Below are 12500 nucleotides of genomic sequence, written 5' to 3' on the forward strand. Positions count from 1 at the left end.
TCTGGGTCTGGACCACTCCCTTCAGCACCTTGCGATTGGTCTAAAACGCGGCGGCACGCCTGCTGACCAGCACCAAAACACACGAGTACAAAACTCCAGTCTTGGCGTCACTGCAGTTCTGTTTATTTCACAATCCTTTTTAAAATCTCACTCACTGATTTTAGATCCTTGCCCGGTATCCACATCTCCGAGCTGCCGAATCCCCGTGGTCCAACCAGAACCAGTTCCAGAACCTGTTGTTCTTTCCAAGATCTCGTCCTAAGAGCAGTGATGTCAGGGCCTTCTCTGTAGTTAACCAAAATTCTGGAATAGCCCGCCTTTGTGTAAGAGGACTGCTCACAGTCTTGAACATTTTAAATCTTTAATGAAAACTCATCTTTTTAACCCCTTAAGCCCTGGGGTCCCACAGGTGGATGACCCTGTGACGTTAGTTCCTTAACAGGCCCAAAACAACCTTCTCACTGCGGAAGGAATAGTAATAATTCCCATCAAATTAATCAGCAAACCCAGCACTACAACGCTATCTAAACTATTTTTTACCATTTTTCGAGGAATAGGCTTCAAAATAAGCCTAGGGCTTAACCCCAGCTTCACTTTGCAAGCATCAGCGGAACGGAACGGCAGCGAAGCCGCACCGCTTCAAATACAATACAATCCCGCAGGCCCTCTCTTTGTGGCCCCCAAACCCCACGCGCACCCCCCCCCCCCCATCCCCACCCCTGATGGCCGACCAGGAGGTGTAGGATGGAGCTGAGGAAAATAATCAAATAATGCATGAGGTGGGCATAAACGATTCTGCATCATAGAAGAGGAGCCATAATCAGTTATAGTGGAATGTGGTTTTTTAATGGCGGCACCAGCGTAGCATCCAGATCTGTCAGAGTGGTGTTCTCCACATTTACCAGGTAGGAAACTTTGGTCCATCTTCATGTGGTACTGCAGGGCTGAGCGCTGGAGCCATAACCTGAGACCGAACCCGAACCGAATCAGCCCGAACGGTTCTGTTGGATTTGGGCTGTAAATTATGTTAATTGAGAGGGTTGTCACGCGGCGCTCTCCACTCGCTCGATCAGCGACTGAGAGAGAGAGTGAGAGTAAGAGAGAGAGAAAGAGAGAGTGACAGAGTGAGAGAGAGAGAGTGAGAGAGAGAGTGACAGAGAGAGAGAAAGAGAGAGAGTGAGAGAGAGAGAGTGAGAGTGAGAGTAAGAGAGAGAGAGAGAAATAGAGAGTGACAGAGTGAGTGAGAGAGAGAGAGAAAGTGAGAGAGTGAGAGAGAGTGAGAGTGACAGAGAGTGAGAGTAAGAGAGAGAGAAAGAGAGAGTGACAGAGTGAGAGAGAGAGAGACAGAGAGAGAGTGACAGAGTGAGAGAGAGTGAGACAGAGAGAGAGTGACAGAGTGACAGAGAGTGAGAGTAAGAGAGAGAGAAAGAGAGAGTGACAGAGTGAGAGAGAGAGAGAGAGAGAGAGAGAGTGACAGAGTGAGAGAGAGTGAGACAGAGAGAGAGTGACAGAGTGAGAGAGAGTGAGAAAGAGAGAGAGTGACAGAGAGTGAGAGTAAGAGAGAGAGAAAGAGAGAGTGACAGTGAGAGAGAGAGAGAGAAAGAGAGAGTGACAGAGTGAGTGAGAGAGAGAGAGAAAGTGAGAGAGTGAGAAAGAGAGAGAGTGACAGAGAGTGAGAGTAAGAGAGAGAGAAAGAGAGCGTGACAGTGAGAGAGAGAGAGAGAAAGAGAGAGTGACAGAGTGAGTGAGAGAGAGAGAGAAAGTGAGAGAGTGAGAGAGAGTGAGAAAGAGAGAGAGTGACAGAGAGTGAGAGTAAGAGAGAGAGAAAGAGAGAGTGACAGAGTGAGAGAGAGAGAGACAGAGAGAGAGTGACAGAGTGAGAGAGAGTGAGACAGAGAGAGAGTGACAGAGTGAGAGAGAGTGAGAAAGAGAGAGAGTGACAGAGAGTGAGAGTAAGAGAGAGAGAAAGAGAGAGTGACAGTGAGAGAGAGAGAGAGAAAGAGAGAGTGACAGAGTGAGTGAGAGAGAGAGAGAAAGTGAGAGAGTGAGAAAGAGAGAGAGTGACAGAGAGTGAGAGTAAGAGAGAGAGAAAGAGAGAGTGACAGTGAGAGAGAGAGAGAGAAAGAGAGAGTGACAGAGTGAGTGAGAGAGAGAGAGAAAGTGAGAGAGTGAGAGAGAGTGAGAAAGAGAGAGAGTGACAGAGAGTGAGAGTAAGAGAGAGAGAAAGAGAGAGAGTGACAGAGTCAGAGAGAGAGAGTGACATAGTGAGAAAGAGAAAGAGTGACAGAGTGAGAGAGAGTGAGAAAGAGAGAGTGACAGAGAGTGAGAGTAAGAGAGAGAGTGAGTGAGAGTAAGAGACAGAGAGAGAGACAGAGAGAGAGAGAGGCGATCGGAGGACGCTCCTCTAAACACGCGTTATTATTTTCATAATTTCATTATTATTTCTCCTGGAAGCGCTCAGTCAGTCCGAGTGTTGTGATGTTGGGAGATCCGGTCTTGGAGATGGGGCGGGGTCAGTGACGGCGGCTGCAGCGTGGTCATCTTATATAGGGACACGGAGACGGTAAAAGGAGAGAGAAATAGAAGACAGAAGTTCTTGTTCCACTTTATTCTTTTGTTTCATGATGATGAACTGATGTTAAACTGGGATTCTGTTCCCCCAGTGAGAGCAGCCATCTGGCGCTCATCTGCTGTACAGTCACAGGTGGGAGGGAGATCTTGGGAGAAGCAAAGAGTACATTGACTCCTGCAGGTTGATGACCTCACCAGGCTGAAGTCCCCCAATCTGAAGGCGGGGGTCGGGTTTTCACAGCATCTGTCTGCATTCCTTCGTGGGGGGGGGGTTTTAGTTGCTTGCGGCTCAAGTAACGTCCCAGTCTGTGAGGTCTCCACACGGACGGTGCTTTCTGTTGGTGCGGGTTGCCCTCCAATCTCTCCCGTCTTCCCAAATTTCCAGAAAACCAGATATCCTCCCACTCCAATCAGGAGAAATCCAGTGATCATCAGGCCAAATATCCACACGTCTTCAATATCCTCAATGGACAGCTGGCTGAGACATATGATCTTCCACTCCCTCCAGGAATCCAGCATATATCCCACCGGGTGTGTCACCCGTGGACATGTGGGAGCCCCCTGCTCCGTTCTCATTGTTGAAAAAATCGTATCGATCGCTCTGAATGACCAATTTATCAAATCCATGGTTAGTAAAAATAGAGTTTTTCGGAGGAAATGCAGAGAAGTGCTCTGTGGGCAGACAGGACAAAGAGCCTTGGGAAGAAATGTCTTTTTAGTGTTGCTTTGATGGCATTTACTAAACTTTTGTTAACTTCTGGTTATATTTAGACAACATAAATGAATTAAGAATGTTTTAGGTGTTCTGTTTATTTTTATATTTCAACAAGGGACTAAAGCAATGGCAGCTGGGAGATTACGACCGAACAAGGCAAGATTTGTAATCTGGATCTCTGAGTGAAAAGCACAATCATCCATTTATTTCATCACAATGATAACATACAATCACACTGTTGGCAAGAATACAGGAAACAGGAACGTTTGGCAGACCATTGTAACATATAATGTCACCGTTAATGTTACGTTCTGTTTTTAGACATCAGTGACGGCATTCTACTGAATCATGAATCTATGATGAAGAAAAAAGGACCTTTTAGCAGTTGTCTCAGCCTGTTGTTGAATAAAAAAAAGCAGGATTTGTTTATCGGTGGAGGTGAACTCCTTCTCTGGTTCTTTAATGCTCTCTGCTGGTAAAAACACAGAACAGCCTCCCTCTCAGGGCTGCAGAAGGCCACAAAGAGACTCGTGTTGAATGCTGATCAAGGATCAGATTACCCTCTGCAACCTCATCTGTAATTATTACTCAGCCAGATGGTGAACTGATCGTAGATCAGTGATTATGGTCACTTTCTTGTGAACCTCCTGTGCCTCTCGTGGATGATTGTGGAAGAGCTCTCTGCGGCGTCTCAATTGTCTGACTTTCTAAACCTCCTAATCAAACTTGATCCACAGCAGGCAGGCTGCTGAATGGACACTTTAGTCAATCAATGGCTTTAATTATTCAATTAAAGCTGTGAGGAACCGACCTACGCTGCAAATCTAGAACCTCGAGGAGGAAGTTTGTGCGTCTCTTAAATAAAAGGTGCTCAAACTTCACATCTGGACTCTGTTTTGATTACGTTTGAAGTTGTTTGTCTTCAGCTTAGAGAAAATAAAGCAAATGAAAAGTGTTTCACCTTGAAGAGGAGCAGTTTTGTGACCTGATCCGTGTGCCTTTCTCATTCAGGGGCATTGGGAAGCAGGGATTCCAGTGCCAAGGTAGAGATAAACCTGCTGCAGTTCACTTTAAAAAAAAATTATTTTCTTTTTTTGCAGTATTTTATCTTCTTGGGTGCAGATTTTGGACTCTTCTCCCTTTTTTTCTCCCAGTTTGCAGTTTTGTGGTCCATAAACGATGTCATGAGTTTGTAACCTTCACATGTCCCGGATCTGTGACCGCCCCGAGACCCGACGTAAGCGCGCGTCAACGTGCACTTCCTTTCTTACCCTCCAGTTTTCCATCTTTGCCAAAATCTACATCCCGCTGTCATCTACGTATTTATCTGTTTGCTGGTGTGTGTGTGTGTGCGCGCGAGTCATCCGTCTGCACTCATGTCATGTCATCCTGCGAGAGACTCGGGGAGTTTAAGAGGGGGGGAGTGCAGGAGGGAGAGATCTCTCCTCTGGGAGGCATCTCGAGGATATTAGGGAGATTTGTCTTTTCCTCAAGAGGAGTGGGTGACAGTGTTTTAAATAGCAACAAGAACGGAGTACAGTTTGGGAGAGGGTGGTGTGTGAAACGTGGTCGGAGGGAGATAAAAATGATTCATTCCTTTGAGTACAGTAAACACGCAGTTGGACGCAGTGAGTGTCCTCTCCCAGTGGACGCGTCTAATTGGCTTCTTCATGGATGTCCTGTTTCAGCAATCACACGCCTCATTTTTGTGTCAAACGGGCGTTTGATCATTTTTATTTTCATAACTGTGGTGTTTTTCTCGGTTTCAGGACCTGAAGAGCCGACATGCATTTAAAGTCCACACGTATTCCAGTCCCACGTTCTGCGACCACTGTGGCTCGCTGCTGTACGGCCTCATTCACCAGGGAATGAGATGTGCCAGTAAGTTTCACCTCCCGCTGGGTTCGTGTGCAGCGCAGCGGAAGTTAGGGCACATTAATCAAGTCCCTGGGCCAAAGTCCAGCTCACAAAGAACACAAATAGCCTGCATGTTTGTTTATAGACACAGAAATTAACCCTGCCACCTTTAAACAGGCTGTAAGCCTTCTTAAAGACAGCGGTTTTACAGATCTGGGGTCGGAATTTCCTCCATGGGTCCAAAACTCCAACTCTGGGTCATGAAATGATTATTAAGGACTTAAAATAATAGAATAGTTGCACCATGTAACATTTATCACTGTCAAAATGTGATGACATGGTTTAAATAGTGCCCCTCCATTACATCTGAGCTGTTTGACTCCAACAGGGGCAGCAGGGAGGATCTCGGGGATAGTCAGTGTTGTGCTCACCTGCCAGCAGACTGGCGTATAATTCTACTCTCCAGCAGGTTCTCCACATAAACCAACATCTGTTTGTTTTTTCGGTAACACTTTAGTTCAGGGAACACAAAAGAACCATTAATTAGCTGCCAATGAATATGCATATTAGTGGACTACTAAGTCTGAATTTGTCATTGTTGTTATTAGGTGCTTATTACCAATGCTGTGATTCTAACATTAACAGGCCATAAATTAAGAGTTTTATCAAAATAAGCCATTCATAATGGTTTGTTAATTGAAAGTAAACGGTTTGTTGCTGATTAACGCACATATGCTAATTAGCTCAAATCAGTGTGTGGCTTTTAAAGACGTAACTCAAGGGGAATAGTTGATAACCAAAAATATTATGTTGTAGTATTATGTAAATAAACAGCAAACTCTGAATGTTAATAGAGCCTAAACAACAATCAACTAACCACTTGTAAGCAAGGATATGTTCCCCGTGAATTACTTCGTTAAAAGCTGAAGTCTAGGCGCAGCCAAGGTGTGGAGGGCATCCGTTTTGGTGGCCTGAGGATCAGGTCTCTGCTTTTTGCAGATGATGTGGTCCTGTTGGCTTCATCAGAACGTGATCTTCAGCTTTCACTGGAGCGGTTCGCAGCCGAGTGTGAAGCAGCTGGGATGAGAATCAGCTCCTCTAAATCCGAGACCACGGTCTGGAATCGGAACAGGGTAGAATGCCTTCCCCGGGTCAGGGATGAGGGCCTGCCCCAAGTGGAGGAGTTTAAGTATCTCGGGGTCTTTTTCACGAGTGAGGGAAAACTGGAGCGTGAGATCGATAGGCGGATTGGTGCTGCATCTGCAGTGATGCGGGCGTTGTACCGGTCTGTCGTGGTGGAGAGAGAGCTGAGTCAGAAGGCGAAGTTCTTGGTTTACCGGCCGATCTACGTTCCTACCCTCACCTATGGTCACGAGCTTTGGGTAGTGACTGAAAGAACGAGATCGCGGATACAAGCGGCCGAAATGAGTTTTCTCCGAAGAGTGGCTTGGGTCTCCCTTAGAGATAGGGTGAGAAGCTCGGTCATCCGGGAGGGGCTCGGAGTAGACCCGCTGCTCCTCCACATCGAGAGGAGCCAGTTGAGGTGGCTCGGGCTTCTGGTTAGGATACCTCCCTGGTGAGGTTTTCCGGGCAAGTCCAACCGGGAGGAGTCCTAAAGGTAGACCCAGGACACGGTGGAGGGACTATGTCTCTCACCTGGCCAGCGAACACCTTGGGATTCCCCCGGAGGAGCTGGCCCAGGTGGCTGGGGAGAGGGAAGTCTGGGCCTCTCGCCTTAGGCTACTGCCCCCACGACCCGACTCCGGATAAGGGGCTGAAAATGGATGGATGGATGGATGGAAACCATCATGAATGACTTATTTTGATAAAACTCCTAATTTATGGCCTGTTAATATTAGAATTACAGCATTGGTAATAAGCACCTAATAATAGCTTAATAATGACCAATTCAGACTTAGTAGTCCACTAATACACATATTAATTGACAGCTAATTAATGGTAAATTTGTGTTCTCTAAACTAAAATGTCACTGTTTTCTGCCTACATTTCTATTGTGGACCATTTTTTATGAAAACAAATGAATAAAGTTTCCATAAAATAATGTCTGCAGTTTTTACCGTAAGAAAATCACATTGTTGTGGCCTCCAGGGACGTCAACTTGACCCTGTTCTAGAATAAGTGTGGGGGAGGGGCCAGGCTTGGAGAGGCACTTTTGTCAGAGTCTTAAGTATTCAAAAGTTAAAAAAATAAATAAATATATTTTGTATTTATTTCAAACTTTCAAACTATTTCAAATAAGTGATATCTGGGTTATGTGTCTCAGTGTCAACATGAAAATATTTGTCTAATCATTTCTTTTTGATTTCATTCACTTGCTTTGGTTCAGCATCTTACATGAGTCAGTACTTATTAATGCTTAGGCTCTGCCCTCAGCAGAGGGGGGCCACAGGGGGGGTCCAAGCTTGCTGCCAGGGTGCCACTGGCCCACCCTAGAACTGCCCCTGACAAAGATACATCCTTTACATGGTCACTGATCCAAAATGCAAAAATCAATAGAAAAGGTAGAACTATTTATCAAACTCACTGTTATTTTGAAATCTGATTTATTTTGAAATTCTGCTAACATGCCGTTTTCTACCTGTTCCTGCACATCACCAAACACGCTGAAGGAAGAAGCTAGCAGCGTCATGGCATGCAGAGAGAATTCAATTCAATTCAGTTCAAAAATACTTTATTAATCCCAGAGGGAAATTGATTGCTGTAGCAGCTCAGAATAATAATAATAATCAAGTCATCACAGAGTTGTTGTATATTACAATGGCTGTTGGCAGGAAGGATCTCCAGGAGCGGTCAGTGTTGCAGCCAAACTGAAGAAGCCTCTGACTGAAGACACTCTTCCGTTGTCGGACAGTCTTGTGAAGAGAACGCTCAGGGTTGTCCATCATGTTCTTGATTCTCTGGAGAATCCTTCTTTGCATTATCTCCTCCAGCGGTTCCGAAACTGCCGAAACTCTGGCTGAGTCCTTGAAAGGGCTTGGAGTTCCTCCATCTTGTTGACCAGTGATCTCACATTCCCCATTATGATCGATGGAAGAGATGGTTTGAATTTCCTCTCCGTCTCCGTTTTGCTCCCGCTCTGCACCCACGCTTCTTGCGTTTTAGCTCATTTGGGATTTGTGGCTTCAGTTGAGGTATTATTTCAGCCTCTCCAATGTTAATCAGCTGCTCCCGATTTGTAAACCAGCTTGTTGCCATGGTTACGCATCATAACAAATGCTCAAAAAGTGAAAAAAGCTAAAAAATAGCAGTAAAAATCCTCCAAGCTTCACAGCACCAGAAACAGAAAAGTAAATTGTCCAAAAAATACAGTTTTTCTTGAGAAACTTTAAGAAAAAATGCCCAAGGAAAGGCAAAACTTACATATAGTCAACAGAGCTACTCCAACATGCAGCCACCCAGAGCAGCGCAGTTACGGAAATAAACAGTCCGAGAAGAAATCGTCTCTCCTCTGGGATCGTGTTCACTCACTCGTTCCATCGTTTTGTTTTGATCAGACTGAATCAAACCGAAACGGTGTGGCTGCATTTGAGATGTCGGCAAACATCGAAATGCAGTCCATCGTCCTGATATAAGCGTGTTGTGAACAAACTAGTGATTAACACACCTGCAGAATTAAAATAATTGTAACTTAGTGTTTAAATTTTGGATAAAATAATATATTTCATTAATAAAAGTTGAGTAGTTGGTCGCTACAAGTTGTTTCATGTTCTCAGATTCAAACGTAGAACCTGCAGGAAGCTGTTCTGAACAGAAACTCTGTCCCCGTCAGCTCTTGTATGAGATAATAATGTCAATAATTTACCTGCAGACAGGGTTTATTGCCTGGCAGAAAGAGATTAGTTGTCACTGTCATTACCTGATGTGAGTCGTGTGTGTATTCACAAGCACCAGCACCTCCCCCACCCATGCTGTGCTTTTGTCTGCAGCTGATCTGGGTGGAAAAAGTGAAGAACAAACAACTTTTGTTATCTCGTACACTTTGCTTAAAGTGTTTTCAAGAAAAAAAAAGGTTGGATCAAAGTCTGGAGTCATTTGAGTTTGTTTTGGTGAGGTCAGATTAGATGTATGTATTGTTATAGGAGGAAATGAGATGAAACCCTTTTCGATACTAAGTGGGTTTTGAAGATTTAGAACATTTTATTTCTTTAAAGTGGACATATTATGCAAAACTCAGCTTTTGTGCTTCTATGTGGGTCTCTACTGCCTCTAAACACCACAAACATGAATAAAAACATGTCCAGCTGTGTTTGGTTTTAGGGGTTTTGTGTCCAAAACAAGCCATTTCAAAAAATACCTCTTTGTGATGTCACAAATGGGGAAATCAAAATAAAACCACCTGATGAGTTAGAAGGAGCTGCTGGTGGAGGAGAAGCAGCTCTACCCAGAGCCTCTCCTGGATACTGGAGCTTCTAAGCTTATAGCAGCCTGAGTGAGGGGGGGGGGGGAGGGGGGGGGCAGCTCCAGCTTGTTTTCTTAAAGTGGCAGAACTCTGAAACAGCTCATTCTGTGAGGTACTGAAAATGTCTAGAGTAAAACTGCTGAAAAGGCTTTGCGTGAGAGAGATTTGGCGTCCTTTGAATCTCCATGTGTCTGTTGTTCTGACGAGGTTGTGACATGAACGTCCATCGGAGGTGTGAGTCCAGCGTTCCCAGTCTCTGTGGTCAGGACCACACAGAGAAGAGAGGAAGAATCCACCTGACCATCAGAGGAGACAAGGAGGACATCTACGTCACAGGTGAGACAACCTGCTGTCCTGTTACCTGGTTGTGACTGAAATGTTGGGGACAGGTTTTTGTGTTTCATTTTGGTATTTTATTTTCTCTTCAGTGCGGGAGGCTCGAAACCTGATGCCCATGGATCCAAACGGTTTGTCCGATCCTTACGTCAAACTAAAACTGATTCCAGACCCAAAAAGCCACAGCAAACAGAAAACTAAGACCATCCGATCCACGCTCAATCCTGTCTGGAATGAGAGCTTCACCTTGTGAGTCTTGTGACAAAACATGAACATGAACCTAAATGTGGAAACAGCTTGGATTGTTTTGTTTTATATATATATATATATATTAATATATATATGTATATTTTTTTTTACTTCAAGTCAATTCAATTCAATTTTATTTGTAAAGCGCCAAATCACGACAAGAGTCGTCTCAAGGCACTTCACATAATAAACATTACAATTCAGGTCAGTTCATTAAGCCAATCAGAAATAATGTTTCCTATATAAGGAACCCAGCAAATTGCATCAAGTCACTGATGAGTGTCAGTGACTTTACAGCAATCCTCATACTAAGCAAGCATGTAGCGACAGTGGAGAGGAAAACTCCCTTTTAACAGGAAGAAACCTCCAGAGAATCCCGGCTCAGTATAAGCAGCCATCCTCCACGACTCTCTCTCTCTCTCTCTCTCTCTCTCTCTCTCTCTCTCTCTCTCTCTCTCTCTCTCTCTCTCTCTCTCTCTCTCTCTCTCTCTCTCTCTCTCTCTCTCTCTCTCTCTCTCACACTCACACTCACACACACACACACACACACACTCACACACACACACTCACACACACACACACACACACCAAGTAATGTGTCTATGGTTACATTGTGATTTCTTAGTAAATATTCTATTTGGTGAGAGATAAACTTTATTGTGTTTATCCTAGTGAATCTATAATTAAACAGGTAAACTAGCAGCAGCACATCCAACGTCAAGGAAAGCAAAAAGTTATTATCAGGAAAGGGAGAATGATTAAGTGGTTAGTAGCAGTGTGCTAGACGATGGCCCCCTCCATGAGGCCACCACAACTCAGCAGAACACCATCATTGCTTCTTCTTATGGGGAGTAAAACACTTCGGGAACCACCATCACACATGACCTTAGGTGGGAGCCATCCATCAGCTCCCTGATCAAAAAGGCCCAGCAGAGGATGTACTTTCTGCGGCAGTTGAAAAAGGCCAAGCTGCCGGCCCAGATGATGGTGCAGTTTTACACGGCCATCACTGAGTCCATCCTCACCTCCTCCATCGCTGTGTGGTACGCTGGAGCCACGGTGAGGGACAAACATAGACTGCAGCACATTGTGCGCTCTGCTGAGAAGGTGATTGGCTGCAGCCTTCCATCTCTCCAGGACCTGTACGTCTCCAAAACTCGGGGGCGTGCAGGTCGGATAGCAGCTGACCCTTCTCACCCGGGTCACAGACTTTTTGAGCCGCTTCCCTCAGGAAGGAGGTCACGGTCCATCCGGACCAGAACCTCCCACCACAAGAACAGCTTCTTTCCATCTGCCGTTAGACTTGTGAATAGATTATAAACACACAACCATGCTGGTCTTCTGTACTCGACACAACGTCACTGCCATTTTTTATAGCTGAAAGTTTTATTCTAGTTTTTTTTTATTATTCTATTTTATTCTATTTTTAATCTTATTATTCATGTTATATGTAGCACATTAGTACCGAAGCAAGTTCCTAGTTTGTGAATTGTGTGTTCACTGACAATGGCAATAAACCTATTCTGATTCTGATTCTGAGAGAAATTAAAGTTAACAGCTGAAATATGGTGGTGGTCGGAGGGACCGGTGGCGCCAGTGCTCGGCAGCCTCGCCTCTGTCAGTGCGCCCCAGGGCAGCTGTGGCTACATCGTAGCTCATCCCCACCAGTGTGTGAATGTGTGTGTGAATGGGTGAATGACTGATTGTGTTGTAAAGCGCCTTGGGGGGTTCCAGGACTCTAGAAGGCGCTATATCAAATACAGGCCATTTACCATTTAAATAGCAGGAAATAATACAGTTAAAGAGCAGATAGTAGAAGAAAGTAGTAGAGTGTGAAAAGTGGTCAGTGTATCCTCCAGCAGTCTAAGCCTACAGCAGCATAGCTACAGAGATAACTCTGGACAACCTAGCCTTTTTAGATGGAGGCATGTTGGAGTCAGGGCAAGGGAGAGCCGTCTTTACCGACTGTACACTCCACCTCCCTCTACTCCCCCACTTGTCCAGATCTAGGCTAACATCAGATTTTAACCATAGGCCCTATCAAATAAAAATGTTTTAAGCCTTTTCTTAAAAGTAGACAAGGTGTCTGCCTCACGGACTAAAGCTGGGAGCTGGTTCCACAGGAGAGGAGCCTGATAACTAAAAGATCTGCCTCCCATCCTACTTTTAGATATTCTGGGAACCACCAGTAAACCTGCAGTCTGAGAGTGAAGTTACTAAATTTTGACTTTGAAAACTGTCTTGGACCATGTATGCTGAGCTGTTAACCCACTGGTTTGTTGGTTCTGTGTGCAGCTCGGTGCGCGGGAGCCAGTGGGACAGGCGTCTGTCCGTGGAAGTGTGGGACTGGGA

At 45.0% G+C, this 12500-nt stretch overlaps 1 protein-coding gene across 1 annotated transcript in view; it reads left to right on the forward strand.

Moving 5' to 3' along the window:
• The window catches only part of prkcg (protein kinase C, gamma), a gene marked incomplete in the record, with an annotated part of 44650 nt that overhangs the window by 10322 nt on the left and 21828 nt on the right, over window positions 1-12500 (forward strand). Inside the window, 6 exon segments of the mRNA XM_070551165.1 lie at window positions 4298-4329; window positions 4441-4523; window positions 5056-5167; window positions 9771-9899; window positions 9992-10148; window positions 12444-12500. The exon segment at window positions 12444-12500 is cut by the window's right edge and continues 145 nt beyond it. Coding sequence (XP_070407266.1) covers window positions 4298-4329; window positions 4441-4523; window positions 5056-5167; window positions 9771-9899; window positions 9992-10148; window positions 12444-12500 — 570 coding nt within the window.

The sequence above is a fragment of the Nothobranchius furzeri genome, chromosome 5, assembly GCF_043380555.1.
Source record: "Nothobranchius furzeri strain GRZ-AD chromosome 5, NfurGRZ-RIMD1, whole genome shotgun sequence".
NCBI lineage: Eukaryota > Metazoa > Chordata > Actinopteri > Cyprinodontiformes > Nothobranchiidae > Nothobranchius > Nothobranchius furzeri.